Here is a 22,861-nt window from a genome sequence, read left to right on the forward strand (position 1 = left end):
AAAATGTTTTTTTAGCAAACCTTGGGTGGGAAAAGACCGTTTACTCATACATTGAACATTTAATTTTAACGTTTTGACTTTTGAAGCCCAATGCTCAACAACTGGGACATCTACATGTGCTATTAAAAAAATAAGAAAAAATATATTCACGTGAACGTTGGTCTTGTTTTATTAGTCAAGGTGCTTCCCACTATAATTTTCATATATAATTATAATCTTAACAATTAATCGTAATTTTGTAATAATTATAAAACTTGACAATAAATTAATAATTAATGAACAATTGAGCTTCTGCAGCTTTAATGGAGATCATATAACAGACACATATTAAATTTTAAGACAGACGGTTAACATGCTGGATAATCTTTAAAGTAAAATCTAGAAAACTCTTGAGCCAAACCATTTATCACCTTTCAGGATTTAGACTTTGCTACACTGGAAACTCCATTGACATACTGCAAACTCTACAACTGATTCTCCTTACAGAAAAAAGAATTTTATTTCCTGTAATACTGTAAAACAAAAAGGGCACAACTTAGAGCTTCAAGACACCACTGTAATTGATCATTTAACATTGATATCCAAGATTTTACCATCACTACTTGACTTGGGGATGGTTATATACAACACCCCATCTTTGACTTCAGCTCTAATTTTTTCAAACTCAACATTCTCAGGCAACGCAATCCGACAGCTATACTTTCCATAGCTTTTAGCAGACCATTCTTCTTCACCATTATTCTCATGGTCTTCCTTATTTCGACCCACCTTTTCAGCCTTCAAAACCAGCATCTTCTCCTCTACCCAAACCTTGACATCATCTTTAGTCATTCCAGGCATGTCAAACCTCATCTTGTACTCGCGTTCTCCTTCTTTTATCTCCCATGGCGTTCTTCCTCTGCTGTAACCACCTGTCTCGCTTGGTAGAGGTGAGAGCCATGTCCCGGAATATGTAAATGGATCCTCCACCATCCTATCCATCGTCTCCATCATCTGCTGCACCGTTCTTGCCGTAGGAAACCGGTCCCATAACCCTGAACAATACATTCAAATAAAATAAAATAAAATAAAAAAACCAGTCAGTGTATATTCTAAACAAACTTAAAACTCCCAAATTTAAATATTCAAAGTGTTGCATGTGACTGAGTTTTCCTTTGAACATTAAGTAGAAAGATTCAAAATTTGCTAAAGAAATAGGGATAAAATGGTAAGAGTACCTATTGGTGCAACAGGGGCAACGCGTTTCCGGGGTTGGGGTTGTTGGTGTTTGGAGCTGGCTCGCTGCAAATGATCCAGGTTGTCTCGGTTTTCTCCGGCCAAGGCCTTGACGGTGAAATTGTTGCGGCTGAAGCCTCCATTATTTGGGGAGAAAAGGTGGGGTTTTCTTGAATTTATGGTAGTTTTGTAAGATAAAGGAAGGGAGATGCTTATACTGGAGAGAGCCTGAGACATTTTGGAATTGGTGTTTGTTGATACAGTGAAGTTGATATCAATTCAATTAGCCACCGGAAAGGAGGAGTTTGGTTGATTTATATATGGAAAAGAAGAGAAGAGAAGACATTTCTAGAAAGAGAAATGAGATAGAATTGGACAGAGAGTGCAGAATTTCTAGACTCCTCCAGAGGACTTCTGCAGATGGGAGGGACGACGTCGTTTTCAGTATTCTCACTCACTCTACCGATAACAAAAGGTTGAGGAACTTTCCTTGGGATCAGAAATATTTTTTCCAACCTCTGTTTCTTTTATTTTTATGAGTTTTCCGTAAATGTTTCTAAATCATGAGGTTTCTGAGAAAGAAAAGAAATTAAATAATATTAGAAAAATTAAAAAGTTAAAAAAATTTAAAAAAAAGGGTAATTTCTGAAAGAGTAATGTTACATTTACACCATTCTTTTACACAATTTTCATTACATTATGACGTGGCATATGTCACAACCACACAAATTTTTAATTATTTTGAATTTTTAATAGTATAATAAACTTTGTGTGATTGTAATAAATGTCACATCATGTTGTAATAAATATGGTATAAAAGAGTAGTATAAATGTAACATTACTCTTTAGCCTTACTCTTTCTAGAATACAATGAAATTTATTTATTTTTAATTCATTTGGGGGGTTAGAAAGAGATAGGGTCCGGTTTAAATAACACCACTCTTTATACAATATTATTTTACAAATAAAATTTGAGTGGAGTTATTACTTATTAGCACCCCAATAATGAACTAAAGAAACCAAAACAAGATTGGAAAGATTCCGATTATAAGTTTATTGTTTATTAGTCATAATTAAATAAAAAAGTTAAAAGAATTAAAAAGATCAGGAAAGTGGAGATTAAAAGGATTAAGAAAATGTTAATTTTGGAATAAAACAAAATTTATTTAAATTTAATTGACTTTGGAGCTAAAAAAGAATTTAGGTGGAACTTAAATAACACCATTCCATTTAAATTACCACTCTTGTATAAATTATGTACAAAATTACACTCTTGCCCCCATTCAGGCCCAGCAATAAATATACGCTACGCAGTTAAGCCCATCTCCATAGTTTCTCTTACTCGGGCCAAGTGGAAAAGGGCATTTTTTTTTTTTTTTTTTTTAATACAAGTCATTCTTCTAATTAGTTAATTTTTAAAATAAAAAATAATATATATATAACACGTGTATTCATACAGTTCGAAATTAGTATGATGTCAGATTTATGGTCAGCTTTTGACTGTACCACCGTCGCAAAATAAATGCATATCACTCATCTTCTTCATTCAAAGCTTAACACTCAGCACTTCCCTCCACCCTTTTCATATTTACACCATCACCACCACCACCACCACCACCACCACCACCATTTCAGGGGGGGCAGTTTACTAGAAGGACATCTCAAGTTTGCATTTAATTAAAAGGCTATCAAGTTTTAAAGTGTTAACTAAATAGCCATATTATTGATTAAGGGTAATTAGTGCTTAATTAGGATTAATGAAGTATTATGTAATCTTTTCAAAATTATATTATATTCCCACAAACCTGAAATTGTTGCAAACAAACCCAAANTGCAAATTGCAATTACAGCCATTGGATCATTGACTCTCATACATAAGGTAATTCAAGGCTTCTTAAACTATATACAAACACATAAACATGCCAGAAATTAATCAAAACCAAGAACAGATAAATTTCATTTTAAGCCAGGGGATAAGAAATACTACCTAGAAGGATCACCATGAGCAGCCAACCAAGGTTCAACCATAGACACACCAAACCCATCAAAAACATGCCTCTCTTTTTCCCCATTCCCAATCTGTGCCAAATTAGCCTGCTTTTTTAACCAATTCAACACCTTAAATCCATCCTCAAACGACGACGGATACCTACTCTCTGGCGCCAACCTATACCCAACCGCTATAACAATTACATCACACAACTTGGCAATCCTTCTACAAAACGCATCGTTTGCAACCGAGTCACAGCTCCCACTCACAAACCCCCCACCATGAAACTGCAACATAACAGGCAGTTTCTTGTAGCCATTATTTCTTCCCGTCGTGAGAGGAGAATAGCCTTTGTAAACATGACCATTATCCAAAGAAGAGTCAACAACTGTATCAGGAAGAAATATACGGAGCGTGAGACCAGAATTGGGGTCTATGTGGATATCTTTAGTCGCCACCCCATCAACGAAAGTGGGATTGCTGGGGGCTACAGCTCCGTCGGGCCTTGAAGTGGTGACAAAGGAAGATAATTGAGTTTGTGCTTGTACAGTTAGATTGTGTAGTTGATGTTTCTTGTTGAGTTTGAAGAAGATACTATAGAGTTTGACAGTTAAACTTGGCATTGCTTGTGAGCAAGATGCTAAGAAAGATTAATGGGGACGAGGATTGAGATTTTCTTTTGGTTTCGTGAAGCAGTCATTAACAAGAACGAGGGAAAAGAGGAGGAAGAGACTGGTTCTTCAAGTTGAATCGTAATTATTAATCTTTTTCTCGATGGCGTCTGTGACTGGACTGGATGAGGATGTCTTAAAAAGAAAGTTTTGTTAATTATGCCGAGGATGATTGTACTTTTCAAAGTCCAAATGGAAGCTGGAAGGTTCCGCAGACGCTGTTTGGTTAAGAGTTGGACAGCCCCTGATGTAGGGGATGATGAAATGGAGCTTCGTTGGATTGTCGGCGGTGTTACATGGGTGGGTCCCGATTGCTTGGCCGCGTGATTGCCATCTGGAATGATTAATCTTCTCCCTTTTACTTCCATAACAGCACATGGTTTCCCAACCTGGACCACGACACGAATCCAATCTTTAGATTCACAATGCCTATTCTTCCCTGGAGAAAAGGATACAGAGTCCTCAAGCTCTTTCAAATGGCTACTATTCAGTGTTTAAGCTAATGAGAGTTTTTGAATGATTTTTATAACATCTTTAAGTGATCATATTTTATTATTGGATACATCTCCTTTCCACTTAACAATTCCCATCCTGTGAGGCTCAGGCCCCTCTCAAATAAAAAAATAAAAAAAGAACCCGGAAAGTAAAAGTGCAAAGGTAGCTATTGACTTAGTTTCCAGCTGCCCCCGAACCAGACAACACTGCAAGTTGCAACAAATTAACCCAACTCTGCTAAATCTAAAGACAAGATTTTAACAAATCTATGGCTGGAAAATTTAACACACTTGGATTCAAAGAAGCATATGCAAGCAGCTCCTTGTCTTTTTCAAATAAGGCCATGTCTTGTTCACTCAGAATCACCCACGCCTCTATTGCTCCGTCTCCTCCTCTTGTGTCGATTAATTTCACAACGTTCTTGAGAGGACCTCCAGAAATATTAGTCACCCACGTTGGCTTCCCCCACCCGAAATCAATATCATAAAATGAAAAATTACACAAACTGGTGCAAATGTAAAATTCCATGTCGTGGCTTATAAGCATGCATAATTCCTCTTTCAATGACTCTGTAATCTCTTCGTATGCAACTTCACTTTGAAGTTTCTTCACATACTTCTTACTAAAATCTTGTTTTCCAGTCCTTAATTCACGAACCAACCCTTGTAGTTCTATATCACTCTCATCTTTTTGCGCCGGAAAGTACCCTACAAGGTTCCCGATTGAGTCGTCAGGCAACGGTGGTTCTGTTCTTCTTCGTATATTCACAGATTGTGATAACAAAGACAGCTTCGAAAACCCTGAATTCGATCTTGATGCATTCATAGCACATTTCCAAATGAGGGCTGTTACAACTTCAACGCGTGTAGGTTGCTGCACGCTCGCGCTGGCCGCTATGGACTTAAGAGCAGCGATTTTTGGCGCATCAAAAACAAACCTTTTTACAACACACTTGCCTTTCGTGAAGTTGAGTAGAGCCGGTGGTGGTAAAACGCCTTCAGAGAAACTCATGGGTGGGAATAAGGACGATGCAATGTATAATGGCCGCTGCTGCAACTCAGAGCCAATATTCGCGGCGGCCCAGCTCTTGATGAACGTGCTTAACGTGGCTGCGTCGCCTAATTTGTGAGAAAGACACACCCCGATTGCAACACCACCACAACTGAAAAAACTTGATTGAACAAGTAGTAGAGCGTCCCTGCCTGCGGCTTCTGTGGAGTCAACCTCAACAGGAAGGAACTCTTTAAGTGCGTCTGCGTTGGGTTGTTTAAGAAAGTCTGATAGCAGGCAGGCCACTCGAGCTTCGACATAAACAGCTCCATAGTCGCTACAATCAATCTCGATGTTATCTTTTACTCTTCCTGCAAGTGGGAAAAATTGAGTCAACGTATCAGAGAGTGATTTCTTTAACCGGTGGGAATCAGCTGCGTCACCATTGAAGGAGTAGAAGAGAAGTAGAGGTTCATAAGTTGGAGGAGCGAGCTGATCTAAAAGGGATAGCTTGAAATTTCTCAAGTTATGAGGAGTTGAAGAAGAGGGTTTGATGATTTCTTTAGCTGTAATCTCAACTTTCATCTTCGGAAATTTGGTTGGATAATCTCTCTTGCAATCTGTCAAGCACTCAAGCTATACTGATGTAAAGCATTTGCTTTAATATGCGTTTAGTGCACCAACTCTATTAATTAATTAAAGACTCGACGACTTTTCTCCACCACAAATTGGCACATTCTCACTTTATTATCTAAGATGACGAACATAAAACAAATTTGATTTTATAATGAGATGACGATAAGGCGGTCATAATGTGTGACGTTAAGTAAAAGTTATTTTTATCATTCTAATAATATAAGAATATATTAAAAAACTATTTTAAACCTATTTTTCTTATCTTTCAAGATACAAAATCATTAGGAGAGATAAATGATTATCGACAAGCTCACAAGGTCAGATTAATAGAGGGTTTTAGAGAGTAGATATCGAAGAAACGATAGGTGGTAAAATAAGTGATTTTTAATATCAGGATTGACTAGAAAAGACTTGAAAAGTCACTGCTTAAAAGGTATTAAAAATAGATATAAATTTGAATAGTATAATGATATTTAAAAGTATGTGGAATGATAAAGTATTATTAAGCCATTATTTAGGTGAAAAAAATAATTTACTCTTAATTAAAAAAATAAACAGTAATTCAACCCATTAACAAATATTATTCTTAATATATTTATCATAGAATAAACTAATGAAGATTGAAGAATGCTTTACGTAATTTTCATTTTAATTAAAGAATTAGCTGGCCCTCCCATGTGTCTTTCTTTATATGTTGGTGGGGAGGCGGCATGGTGTCGACGGTTCTGATTAGGAATTTAATTACTAATAAATTAAAATCTTTATCCATATATTATCAGACACCTGTTCTGACCAATCACCTTTAAAGCCCCAAGTTAGATTTTCAGAGTACAAATTAATAACACAAATCACATGTGAAAATTTTAAAACAATATCTTTTGACAATAATTCACCTTTGAAATTTGAGAAAAGTGCTTTAAGAAAAAATTGTAGATGTAACAGAGAAACAAATTGGATTATCCCATCTGTCCATTAAAGTTGACCAAATAAACCCATAATCAAAAAGAGGATAGATTTGATTTAGAATTTGGAAAAAAAATTATATATATTATTATTTTATTATTTTGCTTTCTTTCGAGTGTGGTACTTAACCATTGACTATAGGAGGGGTGCTTAACGGGCCGAGCCGCTCGTAAGCCAGCTCGACTCAACTCGAGTCTAGCTCGTTAATGGATTGACTTGGTTCGTGAGTCAAAACGAGCTGAATTCGAGCCATACCTGACTCGGCTCGTTAGGCTCACGAGCCGAGCTTGGCTAAAAACAGTTTGATTTTTTCCTTAAAAAATTGAATTTTTGAGAGTCAGCTCGATAAGCCGGCTCGATATATCTTAGACTCTTTTCTGAGCCGAGTCGCAAATTTCATGGCTCGGCTCGATTAATCTTCTTCTCTCATGAGCCGAGCTCATTAAGTCGAAAACTCGGCTCGGCTTGGCTCGTTAACACCCCTAGACTATAGTATTAGATTTAAATTTAATAATCAACCCATGTTATTGATTAAAGAGAAACGAATTGCCTAATTAAAGATTAATTTAGTATAAGTCTTACATAGTGTCATGGGTAGACCTGACAAAACATGCAGGTGGGCTGAGTATGGCTCAGGCCCAACAGCATGGGTCCAAAAATTAGATCTGAACCCAACCCTACCCTATGCGGGTATGGGTGGACTTGTGGGTATCCATACTGTTCACTTTAATTTTCAATTTTTATAATTACACCCTCACAATTTATACATTTTTTATTTTTTACAATCATAATCCGATCACCTAAACAACCCCTATTAGAATTAAAAAGTGTACCAAACAGGGGGGATATCGTTTCTTTTGAAAATGTTGATAGCCTACTAGAATTAAAATTTACAAGGAAGATGTTAATAAAGGTGTCATTGGCCTCATTGGGTTGAGCTTCAAGAGACTTGGATTCAAAGAAGCATAAGCAAGAAGCTCCTTGTCACATTCAAATAATGTCATATCCTTTTCACTCAGAATCACCAAAGCCTCTATTGATCCATCGCCTTCTCTAGAGTCCATCAGCTTCACCAGATTCTTCAGAGTCGCGCCCGAAATAGTCACCCACGTTGGCTTTCCCCACCCAAAATCAATTTCATAAAATGGGAAATTACTCATATTTGTTAGTTTGTAGAATTCTATGTCTCGGCTTTTAAACATGCTCACTGCCTCTTTGAATGTCTCCGTAATCGCCTTGAATGCGTCGTCTTGAAGTTTCTTCACATACTTCTTACTGAAATCTTGTTTTCCTCTTCTAATCTCACGAACCAACCCTTGTAATTCTATCTCACTCTCGTCCTTGCGGGCTGAAATGTGCGCGCCGAGGTTACCGATAGTGTTTTCAGGCAACGGTGGTACAATCTGGCTACGTAAATTCACAGATTGGGACAAGAGAGATGGCCTCAAAATCCTTGAGTTTGATCTTGCAGCGTTCAAAGCACATTTCCAAATGAGTGCGGTCACAGCTTCGGCTCGTGTTGGATTTTGCACGCCTGGACTGGCAGTTATGGCCTTAAGAGCATCAATCTTTGGCGCAGCGAAAACTAATCTCCGTAAAACACACTTCTCTTTCGAGAAGTTAAGTGCCATAGAAGTCATGGTAGATAAATTCCTCGGCGGGAACAAGGATGATGCATTGAATAATGGAACCACGGTATCGCCTACGCCAAGAGCTGTGGCGGACCAGCCCTTCAGGAACGTGCCATACGTGGCTCCATCTGTTAACTTGTGCGAAAGGCCGACCCCAATGGCAACACCGTCGCAATTGAAGAAGGTGGATTGAACAAGTATTAGAGAGTCTGTGCTTGATTCAGTCGAATCCAGCTCAAATGGCAAGAACTGATTAAGTGCTTCCAAGTCAAGATGTTCCAGAATTTCCGACAGAAGACAGTTGACTCGTGCTTCCACACAACCAACTCCATAGTCGTTACAGTCAATCGTGAAATTGTCTTTTATTCTTCCGGCTAGTGGGAAAAAGCGAGTTAACGTATCGGCTAGCGATTTCTTTAGGTGGTGGGATTGCTGATCAGCAAGGAAGGCATGGTGAGTTGTGTCACCATTTGGGTAGAAGAAAATCATAGGTCCATAAACTGCAGGAGCGAGCTGATCAAATAGGGATAACTTGAAACTTCTTAAATTATCAGGGGTTGGAGAGGACGGTTTGATAATTTCTTTTGCAACGATGTCAACTTTCATCTTTGCCAATTAGAATTACTCTCACAATCTCTTGTTTTTTCGTACGCTGTTGTGTTATAATTCAAGGATTAAATAGCCCCTGGAATCGATTCAACATTAAGTCTCTGCAGGCTGTGCACAAAATTCAAGCAGGAATAAGTTTCGTAGAACAATTCAGAAAATGATTAATAAAGTTAATGAAACAAAGCTTTAGTGTGCCATATGTTGCAAGGAATTTTCATAGCGTTGAAGAATATAAGAGCTAGGCAGCCGGCAGTGCTTTTACGCGAACCTCAACTAATTTCTTGATCAGGGGTGTCTGGATCAGTTTACACGCACTTCAATTAATCCCTCGACTAGGGATGTTTAGACCAGTTTACGCACATCTCAACTAATCTCCTAAACTAATCTCCCAACTGGTGGTATCCGAACTAATTTGCGCACACCTCAACTAATCTTCCGATCGAGGGTGTTCGAACTAGCTTGGGTACACCTCAATCAATCCTATAAGACCCTGAAGTTGACGACCAAGTAACCTCCTCAGTGACTACCTCTATTAGGGCCTCTGTGGACTCAAACTCAAAAATTTATAAAATCTCATTTTACTATTTTACCACCAAACCATTTAATGATGGTTGTAATACTGTATTTCCTTCTAGAGAATGTAAACAATATTAGAGCGGACTGTACAAGTCACTTGAGAACAAGATTAAACCTGTCTCCATACTTGATTGGGATAATTGAAAACAAGACAATCAGACGTGGCATTTAGAGATTGTTTCAACTGCAGAAGTGAAAGAGAAGCAAAAGAACGTCTAATGTACATTCTGCTGAAACTCCCACTTGTACATTAGACTAATTCTTCTTTATTTAATTGGTTTTTCTTGACCCCAGTTGCAGTAGCATGTCGTAATTGCAGACTGTGAGTGTTATTTTTGTTAAGTTAAGGGAGTTGTTTTAGGAGCATTTCCAGCAAAAGCTGCATGATGGCTTAGATTTCCACCCAAGAACCAGCACCCTTTCTCTCAACAATGGTGTAGCCTTCACAACCTTGACCTTCTTCAGCCACTGCTTGGCCTGCATATCATCTTGATTGCCACCGTTGAAACCCAGCACGACTCATTCCCCTGCGCCATTGGTCAACCCTCTCGTGCCTCTCCACCCTGGCTGGCCCTTCACAGCTCACTATGTTCTTTATCTCTCTTGCGAAAAGAACTGCTCCATCTTGGCACGTCTCGTGTCATACTTGGTAACATTGCATCTAGTGGTCAAATATAGCTGAATAGTAATGCAATGCCTCCATGAACCTCCCTAGAAAGAATGGCCCATTATGGCTTGAGTCTTGCTCACTAAAACGAACACTTTTGTGATAGCTCGTGTATCTTTGTAAAACAGAGTTTAATGCACCTCGCTCTCTTTCACTACGCAATGCAGTTGGAGAAGCTATTGATCACCAGAACTTCACCGTCTTCCACGCGGATGTCTTTGGCTTGCAGGGATTCAAGACTCTTTTCCACCACTAAAATTCGAACTTCAAATACAGCTCTTTGCATGGCTATCTAGCTGTTCTCCAATTGCTGGAGCGTTCAATGTTGTTCCAACACAAGTTATTCTAAAGCGGTTTGGTGTTTTTATTATTGCCTGAACGGTTGGCTAGCTGTCCATTAAACTGCGCCATTGGGGCCATGGGGCAGGCCTATGTTCATGCCCAAGTCCACAACATGAACTAAACTCTCTCCCTCAAAGGCTTCCAATACGACGCATTCGCTAGAAATGACCGAATTGGATTTGTGGGCAATTCTAAACAAGGCTTAAGGCTTCATCCATCTCTGATGTAATATCCATTGTTTTCGTCTGGGGCCTATGACTCCTACAGCTCCAAGTGGTTGAACTTGAGCAAGGCGATCAAAATTCCTTGAACGAAGCAGGAAGCCACTCGCTGAAACGATGTCCCAAGCCAAGGGCATACCCTCAATTCTGATAGTAAGTTGAAGCATGCACTTTATCACGGCAAGCCACAGCCTCTGCGCAAGCAATGAGTTGTTGGACTATTTCATCCCATCTCCATTCCCTTCCTCCTTGACTCCTGTCTCCTCGGCTCCCATCATGGATAAGGCTGCTTCCTCCATGCTCAATTGCTAGGTATCTCCGCGTGTAAGCCCTATATGGTCACGGATTGGAGTCTTGGCAGGTATTCAAGCTATTACTACTCCCATGTTTACCACCACTATAGAGACTACTACTTTCGCTAGAATCATCAGCTAATGGTGTCAACTTCACCTCTTAGGCTTTTAGTTTCATCTAAAATGTCTGACAATGTGCAGAACCATTCTCCGCAGTGGCAACTTGAAGAACGTGACATGCATTGCCAAGAAGTTGAGGTCAAGGGCTCGCCCTCAATTTTCATCATCACCTACAATCCAGGGCGACATCGGAGATGACAGGTTCCATTATAATCTTGCCTCTATTGCTTAGAACATTCTGGGAAAATGTTCTGAGACCCAGCTAGCAGTTCAAGGGATATTTATTGGGTTTCCTTGTTTGGGTGACTTACAAGGACAAGGTCACATATTGAAAGCTAAACAATGAGAAAATATTGAAAGAGAAATCATTTTAATAACTTTGTCTTGCGAAAGTCGACAATGTAAGCCCTAGAACATGTTAACATAGTGCATCAGAGTACATTCTTTCACATTCATTACACAGAATCCCTACAGCCTGGAACTTTATTCCCTTGTTTTACCCTAGGCTTCATATTCTTATCCAGCTGAAAAATTTGTCCTAGTTACTGTCATTTCCTGATATGCAGTATTTTTTTGATTTAACGACTTTTTCCCACCCAATAATGGTCTAATGACACTTTCACATCCACTAATTTTTAAAATACCACTTGCTACCCAATTTATTCCAACAGCGAACAGAGAACATTCGGTTTAGACTGTTGGGTCTTTTGAAAGGAGATTGATGAGTCTTTTGGTGGTAGAAGTTGGATTTTGTGGTTGGGATTGATCGAATTTTACTGGGAGGGACGGCTGTACAAGCCTTAATCGCTCGATTGTCGATGATTGACAGGTCGACAAAAGTTTAAAGGTTTTTGGTGAGTGATAATCGAGAAAGAGAATATGGTGGTAGGTCTAACGATCCGAAATCGGAAATGAAATTAAATTTGAATATAAAGTGTATTTTAAAAGTTTGTGGTGGGAAAAAGTCATTTACTCAGCTTTTATATATTAACATCATCTCATTTACCACGGTCTCAACCCTCGACCCGAATCCTTAGTGCCATAGCATAGACACAAAAATGAGAACAAATTGCCTTGTCTATACGTCTTTATTTCTTTTAATCTATTTTTGTTTTCAGTGTAATCACAAAATCGGTTCCCACTGTAGTGGCCTGTTTGGTCTTGGAGAAGGCAATGATGGAGACCAATCTATAAATGTTCGATTTAGTATGTATAGTTTATGTGCTTAGTTACAAGAAGAAAATAAAAAATGATGAGTGTGCATATGTTAGCCGGCGGCCAGCTCAGGTTTTGCTATCACAGTTTAATTTATTCATCGCTATCACCATTGTCCACCGAGAAAAACAACCTTTTAGGTCGCATGGCTTGTCTAATAAATAATTCTGTGCCAGCGAATGCGTATACAACAGATATAAGACGTCAAAATGGTATGGGAAAGAATAGAATAAATCAAATTAAGGTTCCCAGAAGACCTTTAACAGGAGGAAATAATGCTCTCAAAGTTCAATGGAATCTCCTAATCTATTATAAACAGACAAACACATCATGCTTTACAAGGAAAGAACAGGTTTCGAAAGACCTTGCCTTAAACAGACAACTCGGCCAACCCTCAACGCACAAAAACCATGCTAGCTCCTCTGCCTACTAATCCGTTCAGTATGAAAATTCATGGCCTCTTATGATATATATTTCTTGACCCAATAGCAATGTCTTCTGCACAGGCCAGGGCTTGCGGTGTTTGCAGGAGAGTTCAAGAGTAGCAAACTCATGCACAGCATCCTTGTAATCAGATGGGGCGCATCTACATTAACCTTCTGTAGTTCTTCTGAGTAAGCAATGGCTCGATCCTCATCCAGTCATGTTCTGCAACAACTGTCAGTGTCGGAGGCATCTGCTTCAGTGGACCTCTCCCTGGGATAAGAGTTGGCAGCAGGGTGATCTAAGTTGAAGTCACCTCAGGTAGGAAAAGTTTCCATGCTTGTAACACTAGGCTGTGTGTAGAATGAGGAATTCGACAGCTTATTTCCGAATTCGTGGGAACACTCCCCATGAAGAAAGGATACATGAGAACTTGGCCACACCCTTCACAGGATCCAACACTTTCCTGCTTCTACAGCCTTCCTGCCACATAGTCCCTATGTTTGCACCACAGCTCACCCCAAGGAGTACACACCCTTTTCTGACAACAGGACCAAGTTACTCAAAAGCACCTCTCATAAAAACATGATGAAAAGAACACAACACATATAAGCAATAAGATTGCTCCTTTTATAAAGCATGCCAGGAACATTGAACAGAGTACTGCGAAAGGTTTTGCAGCAAAACAGTGCATCCTAGGTTGCACACTAAGATTGCCCCTTTTATAAGCATGCCAGGAAGCTCCTTTATAAATCAACTATTGAAAATTGCAATTACTGGCATTGGATCATTGACTCTCATACATAAGGTAATTCAGGGCTTCTTAAACTATATACAAACACTAAACAGCCAGAAATTATCAAAACCAAGAACAGATAAATTTCATTTTAAGCCAGGGGATAAGAATACTACCTAGAAGGATCACCATGAGCCCCAACCAAGGTTCACCCATAACCCACCAACCCATCAAAACATGCCTCTCTTTTCCCCATTCCCAATCTGTGCCAAATTGCCTGCTTTTTCAACCAATTCACCACCTTAATCCATCCTCAAACGATGACGGATACCTACTCTCTGGCGCCAACCTATACCCAACCGCTATAACAATTACATCACACAACTTGGCAATCCTTCTACAAACGCATCGTTTGCAACCGAGTCCACAGCTCCCACTCACAACCCCCCACCATGAACTGCAACATACAGGCAGTTTCTGTAGCCATATTTCTCCCCGTCGTGAGAGGAGAATAGCCTTTGTAAACATGACCATTATCCAAAGAGAGTCAACAACTGTATCAGGAAGAAATATACGGAGCGTGAGACCAGAATTGGGGTCTATGTGGATATCTTTAGTCGCCACCCCATCACCGAAAGTGGGATTGCTGGGGGCTACAGCTCCGTCGGGCCTTGAAGTGGTGACAAAGGAAGATAATGGAGTTTGTGCTTGACAGTTAGATTGTGTAGTTGATGTTTCTTGTTGAGTTTGAAGAATACTATAGAGTTTGACAGTTAAACTTGGCATTGCTTGTGAGCAATGGCTAAGAAGATTAATGGGGACGAGGATTGAGATTTTCTTTTGGTTTCGTGAAGCAGTCATTAACAAGAACGAGGGAAAAGAGAGGAAGAGACTGTTTCTTCAAGTTGAATCGTAATTATATAATCTTTTTCTCGATGGCGTCTGTGACTGGACTGGATGAATGTCTTAAAAGAAAGTTTCGTTAATTATGAAAAGGATGATTGTACTTTCAAAGTCCAAATGGAAGCTGGAAGGTTCCGCAGACGCGTGTTTGGTTAAGAGTTGACAGCCCCTGATGTAGGGGATGATGAAATGGAGCTTCGTTGGATTGTCGGCGGTGTTACTGGGTGGGTCCCGATTGCTTGGCCGCGTGATTGCCATCTGGATGATTAATCTTCTCCCTTTTACTTCCATAACAGCACATGGTTTCCCAACCTGGACCACGACACGAATCCAATCTTTAGATTCACAATGCTATTCTTCCCTGGAGAAAAGGACAAGTCCTCAAGCTCTTTCAAATGGCTACTATTCAGTGTTTAAGCTAATGAGAGTTTTTGAATGATTTTTTATAACATCTTTAAGTGATCATATTTTATTATTGGATACATCTCCTTTCCACTTAACAATTCCATCCTTGGAGGCTCAGGCCCCTCTCAATAAAAAAATAAAAAAAAGAACCCGGAAAGTAAAAGTGCACAGTATGCTATTGACTTAATTTCAAGCTGTCCCCGAACCAGACAACACAGTAAGTTGCAACAAATTAACCCAACTCTGCAAACCTAAAGACAGATTTTAGAAGAATCTATGGCTGAAATTAAAACACACTTGGATTCAAAGAAGCATATGCAAGCAGCTCCTTGTCTTTTTCAAATAAGGCCATGTCTGTTCACTCAGAATCACCCACGCCTCTATTGCTCCGTCTCCTCCTCTTGTGTCGATAATTTCACAACGTTCTTAGAGCGACCTCCAAATATTAGTCACCCACGTTGGCTTCCCCCACCCGAATCAATATCATAAATGAAAATTACACAAACTGGTGCAAATGTAAATTCCATGTCGTGGCTTATAAGCTGCATAATCCCTCTTTCAATGACTCTGTAATCTCTTCGTATGCACTTCACTTTGAAGTTTCTTCACATACTCTTACTAAAATCTTGTTTTCCAGTCCTTAACTCACGAACCAACCCTTGTAGTTCTATATCACCTCATCTTTTTGCGCCGAGTACCCTACAAGGTTCCCGATTGAGTCGTCAGGCAACGGTGGTTTCGGTCCGTCTTCGTATATTCACAGATGGGAAACAAAGACAGCTTCGAAAACCCTGAATTCGATCTTGATGCATTCATAGCACATTTCCAAATGAGGGCTGTTACAACTTCAACGCGTGTGGTGGCTGCACCTCGCGCTGGCCGCTATGGACTTAAGAGCAGCGATTTTTGGCGCATCAAAACAAACCTTTTTACAACACACTTGCCTTCGGTGAAGTTAGTAGAGCGGTGGTGTAAACGCCTTCAGAGAAACTCATGGGTGGAATAGACGATGCAATGTATAATGGCCGCTGCTGCAACTCAGAGCCATATTCGCGGCGGCCCAGCTCTTATGAACGTGCTTAACGTGGCTGCGTCGCCTAATTTGTAGAAAGACACCCCCCGATTGCAACCCCACCACAACTGAAAAAACTTGATTGAACAAGTAGTAGAGCGTCCCTGCCTGCGGCTCTTGTGGAGTCAACCTCAACAGGAAGGAACTCTTTAAGTGCGTCTGCGTTGGGTTGTTAAGAAAGTCTGATAGCAGGCAGGCCACTCGAGCTTCGACATAAACAGCTCCATAGTCGCTACAATCATCTCGATGTTATCTTTTCTCTTTCCGCATGGGAAAAATTGAGTCAACGTATCAGAGTATTTTCTTTAACCGGGGGGATCGCTGCGTCACCATTGAAGGAGTAGAAGAGATAGAGGTTCATAAGTTGGAGGAGCGAGCTGATCTAAAAGGGATAGCTTGAAATTTCTCAAGTTATGAGGAGTTGAAAGAAGGGTTTGATGATTTCTTTAGCTGAATCTCAACTTTCATCTTCGGAAATTTGGTTGGATAATCTCCTTTGCAATCTGTCGCACTCAAGCTATACTGATGTAAAGCATTTGCTTTAATATGCGTTTAGTGCACCAACTCTATTATTAATTAAAGACTCGACGACTTTCCTCCACCACAAATTGGCACATTCTCACTTTATTATCTAAGATGACGAACAAAAACAAATTTGATTTTATAATGAGATGACGATAAGCGGTCATAATGTGTGACGTTAAGTAAAAGTTATTTTTATCATTCTATAATATAAGAAAAATATTAAAAACTATTTAAACCTATTTTTCTTATCTTTCAAGACAAATCATTAGGAGAGATAAATGATTATCGACAAGCTCACAAGGTCAGATTAATAGAGGGTTTTAGAGAGTAATACGAAGAAACGATAGGTGGTAAAATAAGTGATTTTTATATCAGGATTGACTAGAAAGACTTGAAATCCTGCTTAAAAGGTATTAAAAATAGTATAAATTTGAATATATAATGATATTTAAAAGTATGTGGAATGATAAAGTATTATTACCATATTGGTGAAAAAAATAATTTTCTTAATTAAAAAATAAACAGTATTCACCCATTAACAAATATTATTCTTAATATATTTATCATAGAATAACTAATAAGATTGAAGAATGCTTTACGTAATTTTCATTTATATAAAGAATTAGCTGGCCCTCCCATGTGTCTTTCTTTATATGTTGGTGGGGAGGCGGCATGGTTCGACGGTTCTGATTAGGAATTTAATTACTAATAATTAAAATCTTTATCCTATATTATCAGACCCCTGTTCTGACCAATCACCTTTAAAGCCCCAAGTTAGATTTTCAGAGTACAAATTAATAACACAAATCCATGTGAAAATTTTAAAACAATATCTTTTGACAATAATTCACCTTGAAATTTGAGAAAAGTGCTTTAAGAAAAATTGTAGATGTAACAGAGAACAAATTGATTATCCCATCTGTCCATTAAAGTTGACCAAATAAACCCATAATCAAAAGGATAGATTTGATTTAGAATTTGGAAAAAAATTTATATATTATATTTTTTATTTTGCTTTCTTTCGAGTGTGGTACTTAACCATTGACTATAGGAGGGGTGCTTAACGGGCCGAGCCGCTCGTAAGCCAGCTCGACTCAACTCGAGTCTAGCTCGTTAATGGATTGACTTGGTTCGTGAGTCAAAACGAGCTGAATTCGGCCATACCTGACTCGGCTCGTTAGGCTCACGAGCCGAGCTTGGCTAAAAACAGTTTGATTTTTTTCCTAAAAATTGAATTTTTGAGAGTCAGCTCGATAAGCCGGCTCGATATATCTTAGACTCTTTTCTGAGCCAGTCGCAAATTTCATGGCTCGCTCGATTAATCTCTTTCTCTCATGAGCCGAGCTCATTAAGTCGAAAACTCGGCTCGGCTTGGCTCATTTCGCGACAATAGAGTTGGCACTTGCTAGACTTATACAGCATTTCGATTGGGCATTGCCTCAAGGAGTTGAGGCCGAGGACGTTGACCTTCAAGAGATTTTTGGGCTTGCCACAAGGAAAAAAACTGCTCTGGGACTTGTCCCAACAGCTAACAAGGATTATGAACCCAAGGAAAATGATGGTTAATCGGGGTTTATGATTTCAAGTTATATTTTTAAAAGGATGACAAAACATAGTTTTTATCTAGAAGCAATCACTGGGAGCTTCGTGATGATATACTTCTTCGACAACAAATGTAATACTATAAAAATTTCACTGTTTTGAGAAACAAGCAGAATTTGCATTCAGATGATACTGACAACAAATATTTGGTTCCGTAAACAAAGTCTACAAACAAAATTGTATAATCAGTGTTTGCATCCACCACCTCTGTGCAACTTTCTATAAACCACAATACTTTCCAATCTCACTGAGCACGGGATACTGGAATATGTCTATCAAATGCTTGCTTGACCTTCAGCCTTAAACCCTGGTTAATGAGAAAGAAACCCGACCAAAAAAAAAAAAAAAATCAGACTCCGAAAGAAATTATTTATTAAGTTGATATTCAAGATGTGTGGACAGCTTTCTGTAACAAGTTTCTGCAAGAACAAATAATCAACAAGACAAGTCTAATGCTTATATCCGTTTAACTCACTTGGCTTTTTTCTTAGAATTTTCCTCTGAGTCCTCAGTGGCGTTGGCATCTAGTGCTGTTAGCTTCCCGAATGATTCTTTTGCATCCCCAAAGATGTCTTTCACTTTATCAAACACTGTCTTTAGCTTGTCTGGAGTTGGAAGCTGAAAATCGGATTAAAATGGCACAAACAGATTAGATTGAACGTCAACCACCTGTGTAGCCCTAAAAATTGAACCTAATGTCTAGTTAAACAAGATAGATGACCAAAATCCAAGAAAATTAATGCTCACCTCAATGACATCAGTAGTAGAAAGTGCAGCTCTCAAATTGCCATTTTCCTACATATTCACCGTGTATAAGAACTAAAGATAATGAACAGATAAAAATTATCCTTCACCATGCTTTTACAAATAAATAGCTTTGATCGAGATTAAATACAACCTAAGTGAAAAGTTAAATGCTAATTGGTGTGAAGCAAAGGGCACAGGAGTATTACCACAAGTTTGTATCCGTATCTGAATTCAGTAGCCGACCGCAATACACGAAATTGCTTGAATGCTGTCTTCTGTATCTCCTTCTCATCCTACTTGGAAAAGAGGAGCAGCAGTGAGTACAATATGACAATTACATGTAAAATGATTGGCCTTGAGTAAACGGCAATCTCAACTAGGAAGATAATCCAGTGTGTGAGCTCTATGCCAGTCAAAGAATTAACTTTAATTAGCCTAACACAGAGTAAGCTATTTGAACCAAGCTGTACACCATTAGAATCCTTAAAAGCATAATCACAAATTGCCAATGAAAGTTAAAGTTTCGTCAAGCCATCAAAAGAGTAAAAGTTTTGGCGAACAAGGGAAAAAGTGGAAAGAGAACTTACCCTGTAAATAACAGCAGCAAGATTTCTAGCAAGTGTATCTTTGTATATATATTTGCCAAGAAAATTATCTTTTGCGGCAACCATGATTTTGGCAGTGGTGCCCCCTGATACTATACTAAGTGGGTACCAAAGATAAACCTACGCAAAAACGAGAACTTTAACACAATAAACACTCAATCAACATCACTGTAAAGAGTACAATTTGAAAAGATTACTACTAACATTGGCCATACGAATGAAGATAACAAAACGAGGGTTGCCATCGTCTTCAATCTTGGGCAAGGAAGGAGGAGGAGGTCTTTGAAACTGGCGAGGTTGCATTCCTCTTTTCCCCTTAGCTTCAACTACCAACATTTGTCTCTGACGAGGGGACTTTAGGGTTGTGATTCTAGAAGAGAAAAGCGAGTGCTTAACAAGCACGTCTTCGTGGGTTCTTGAACTCGATAAAGGAAGCCGAACCAGCGCGTTTAGAGACATTCCCACCTCCATTTTTGCGTTTCTTCGCTATTCTTTCTCTGTTTCTCTTTATTTTTATTTTTTTGTGTTAGTGTTACTTCACTTGATCTCTGCGTGTGTATTTCTTATCCACATACAGAGTACTGTCGCTGGAATGGCCCGAGAGTTACGGTGACATTTGCACCATACACGTGGCAGATATATAATTGGCAAATGAGTCGCTAACTTTTGACAAGAAACGATGTCGTTTCACTGTAAATTGTTTTCGTGATTATCTTCTCCTCTGTGGCGGCGAGGTTATCAAGATGTTTACGGAGATGGATTATAACAAGTTTGACCAAATGCTTAAACCGAAATTTGAAGGGCTTTTGGAAAACCCAGGTTTGACCAAGTCATTTATGTATGAGATTTCTACACAATTAAGCATTGGTTTGCTCAAATTTATTTGCTTAATTTTACAGTGGCAGTTTAGAGATTGTTTCAACTGCAGAAGTGAAAGAGAAGCAAAAGAACGTCTAATGTACATTCTCTCTGAAACTCTCACTTGTACATTAGACTACTTCTTCTTTATTTAATTGGTTTTTCTTGAACCCAGTTGCAGTAGCATGTCGTAATTGCAGACGTGTGAGTGTTATTATTTTATGTTAAGTTAAGGGAGTTGTTTTAGGAGCATTTCCAGCAAGAAGCTGCAATGATGGGCTTAGATTTCCACCCAAGAACCAAGCACCCTTTCTCTTCAACAATGGTGTAGCCTTCACAAACCTTGACCTTCTTCAGCCACTGCTTGGCCTGCATTATCATCTTGATTGCCACCGGTTGAAACCCAGCACGACTCATTCTCCTGCGCCATTGGTCAACCCTCTCGTGCCTCTCCACCCTGGCTGGCCCTTCACAGCTCACTATGTTCTTTATCTCTTCTGCGAAAAAGAACTGCTCCATCTTGGCACGTCTCGTGTCATACTTGGGTAACATTGCATCTAGTGAGTCAAATATAGCTGAATAGTAATGCAATGCCTCCATGAACCTCCCTAGAAAGAATGGCCCATTATGGCTTGAGTCTTGCTCAACTAAAACGAACACTTTTGGTGATAGCTCGTGTAATCTTTGTAAAACAGAGTTTAATGCACCTCGGCTCTCTTTCACTACGCAATGGAGCTGGAGAATGCTATTGATCACCAGAACTTCACCGTCTTCCACGCGGATGTCTTTGGCTTGCAGGGATTCAAGACTCTTTTCCACCACTAAAAATTCGAACTTCAAATACAAGCTCTTTGCATGGCTATCTAGCTGTTCTCCAATTGCTAGGAGGCGTTCAATGTTGTTTCCAACACAAGTTATTCTAAAGCGGTTTGGTGGTTTATTATTGCCTGAACGGTTGGCTAGGCTGTCCATTAAACTGCGCCATTGGTGGCCATGGGGCAGGCCTAGTGTCATGCCCAAGTCCACAACATGAACTAAACTCTCTCCCTCAAAGGCTTCCATTATCGACGCATTCGCTATGAAATGACCGAATTGGATTTGTGGGCAAATTTCATAAACAAGGCTTAAGGCTTCATCCATCTCTGATGTAATATCCATTGTTTTCGTCATGGGGCCTATGACTCCTACAGCTCCAAGTGGTTGAACTTGAGCAAGGCGATCAGAAAGTCCTTGAACGAAGCAGGAAGCCACTCGCTGAAACGATGTTCCAAAGACAAGGGCATTACCCCTCAATTCTGATAGTAAAGCTGAAGCATGCACTTTATCACGGCAAGCCACAGCCTCTGCGCAAGCAATGAGTTGTTGGACTAATTTCATCCCATCTCCATTCCCTTCCTCCTTGACTCCTGTCTCCTCGGCTCCCATCATGGATAAGGCTGCTTCCTCCATGGCCTCAATTGCTAGGTATCTCTGCGTGTAAGCCCATATATGGTCACGGAATTGGAGTCTTGGCAAGGTATTCAAGCTACTACTACTCCCATTGTTACCACCACTATAGAGACTACTACTTTCGCTAGAATCATCAGCTAATAGTGTCAACTTCAGCCTCTTATGGCTTTTAGTTTCATCTAAAATGTCTGACAATGTGCAAGAACCATTCTCCGCAGTGGCAACATTGAAGAACGGATGACATGCTATTGCCAAGAAGTTGAGGTCAAGGGCTTCGCCCTCATAATTTTCATCATCACCGTACAATCCAGGGCGACATCGGAGATGAGCAGGTTCCATTATATATCTTGCCTTCTATTGCTTAGAACATTCTGGGAAAATGTTCTGAGACCCAGCTACAGAGTTCAAGGGATATTTATTGTGTTTCCTTGTTTGGGTGACACTTACAAGGACAAGGTCACATATTGAAAGCTAAACAATGAGAAAATATTGAAAGAGAAATCATTTTAATAACTTTGTCTTGCGTAAAGTCGACAATGTAAGCCCTAGAACAATGTTAACATAGTGCAATCAGAGTACATTCTTTCACATTCATTATCACAGAATCCCTACAGCCTTGGAACTTTATTCCCTTGTTAATTTACCCTAGGCTTCATATTCTTATCCAGCTGAAATAATTTGTCCATACGTTACTATCATTTCCTGATATGCAGTATTTTTTTGAGTTAACGACTTTTTCCCACCCAAATAATGGTCTAATGACACTTTCACATCCACTAATTTTTAAAATACCACTTTGCTACCCAAATTTATATTTCAACAGCGAACAGAGAACAAATTCGGTTTAGACTGTTGGGTCTTTTGAAAAGGAGAGGTTGATGAGTCTTTTGGTGGTAGAAAGT

At 39.3% G+C, this 22,861-nt stretch overlaps 6 protein-coding genes and 2 pseudogenes across 7 annotated transcripts; all 8 read right to left on the reverse strand.

Moving 5' to 3' along the window:
* Nucleotides 1-393: 393 nt before the first annotated feature.
* Nucleotides 394-1,588, reverse strand: LOC116128734 (small heat shock protein, chloroplastic-like). Its single transcript, XM_031414490.1, has 2 exons — nucleotides 1,218-1,588; nucleotides 394-1,034 (listed from the first exon to the last, which is right to left on the reverse strand). The coding sequence occupies exons 1-2, from the start codon at nucleotides 1,450-1,452 to the stop codon at nucleotides 565-567; spliced, it is 705 nt and encodes a 234-aa protein (XP_031270350.1). The 5' UTR covers nucleotides 1,453-1,588; the 3' UTR covers nucleotides 394-564.
* Nucleotides 1,589-3,073: 1,485 nt separating this feature from the next.
* LOC116128834 (probable carboxylesterase 16) lies at nucleotides 3,074-4,002 on the reverse strand. The gene has a single exon (XM_031414600.1). The coding sequence runs from the start codon at nucleotides 3,826-3,828 to the stop codon at nucleotides 3,199-3,201; it is 630 nt and encodes a 209-aa protein (XP_031270460.1). The 5' UTR covers nucleotides 3,829-4,002; the 3' UTR covers nucleotides 3,074-3,198.
* Nucleotides 4,003-4,537: 535 nt separating this feature from the next.
* Nucleotides 4,538-6,008, reverse strand: LOC116128823 (BAHD acyltransferase BIA1-like). The gene has a single exon (XM_031414588.1). The coding sequence runs from the start codon at nucleotides 5,944-5,946 to the stop codon at nucleotides 4,615-4,617; it is 1,332 nt and encodes a 443-aa protein (XP_031270448.1). The 5' UTR covers nucleotides 5,947-6,008; the 3' UTR covers nucleotides 4,538-4,614.
* A 1,842-nt stretch (nucleotides 6,009-7,850) lies between these two features.
* Nucleotides 7,851-9,200, reverse strand: LOC116128623 (BAHD acyltransferase At5g47980-like). The gene has a single exon (XM_031414379.1). It carries the CDS (start codon nucleotides 9,195-9,197, stop codon nucleotides 7,851-7,853), a length of 1,347 nt encoding a protein of 448 aa, XP_031270239.1. The 5' UTR covers nucleotides 9,198-9,200.
* A 933-nt stretch (nucleotides 9,201-10,133) lies between these two features.
* LOC116128632 lies at nucleotides 10,134-11,627 on the reverse strand (annotated as a pseudogene).
* Nucleotides 11,628-13,072: 1,445 nt separating this feature from the next.
* LOC116128640 lies at nucleotides 13,073-14,579 on the reverse strand (annotated as a pseudogene).
* Nucleotides 14,580-18,093: 3,514 nt separating this feature from the next.
* LOC116128780 (protein HHL1, chloroplastic-like) lies at nucleotides 18,094-20,195 on the reverse strand. Of its 2 annotated transcripts, XM_031414535.1 has the most exons (6): nucleotides 19,857-20,194; nucleotides 19,635-19,772; nucleotides 19,254-19,340; nucleotides 19,048-19,095; nucleotides 18,776-18,918; nucleotides 18,094-18,607 (listed from the first exon to the last, which is right to left on the reverse strand). In XM_031414535.1, the coding sequence occupies exons 1-6, from the start codon at nucleotides 20,121-20,123 to the stop codon at nucleotides 18,601-18,603; spliced, it is 690 nt and encodes a 229-aa protein (XP_031270395.1). In that variant the 5' UTR covers nucleotides 20,124-20,194; the 3' UTR covers nucleotides 18,094-18,600. The 2 variants fall into 2 exon arrangements, with proteins under 2 accessions (XP_031270395.1, XP_031270404.1); XM_031414544.1 differs by lacking the exon at nucleotides 18,094-18,607 and having other exon boundaries at nucleotides 18,772-18,918; nucleotides 19,857-20,195.
* A 104-nt stretch (nucleotides 20,196-20,299) lies between these two features.
* Nucleotides 20,300-22,333, reverse strand: LOC116128771 (GRAS family protein RAM1-like). Its single transcript, XM_031414525.1, has one exon. The coding sequence runs from the start codon at nucleotides 22,296-22,298 to the stop codon at nucleotides 20,754-20,756; it is 1,545 nt and encodes a 514-aa protein (XP_031270385.1). The 5' UTR covers nucleotides 22,299-22,333; the 3' UTR covers nucleotides 20,300-20,753.
* Between the last annotated feature and the right edge of the window lie 528 nt (nucleotides 22,334-22,861).

Source organism: Pistacia vera, unplaced genomic scaffold, assembly GCF_008641045.1.
Source record: "Pistacia vera cultivar Batoury unplaced genomic scaffold, PisVer_v2 Contig1055, whole genome shotgun sequence".
Lineage (NCBI taxonomy): Eukaryota > Viridiplantae > Streptophyta > Magnoliopsida > Sapindales > Anacardiaceae > Pistacia > Pistacia vera.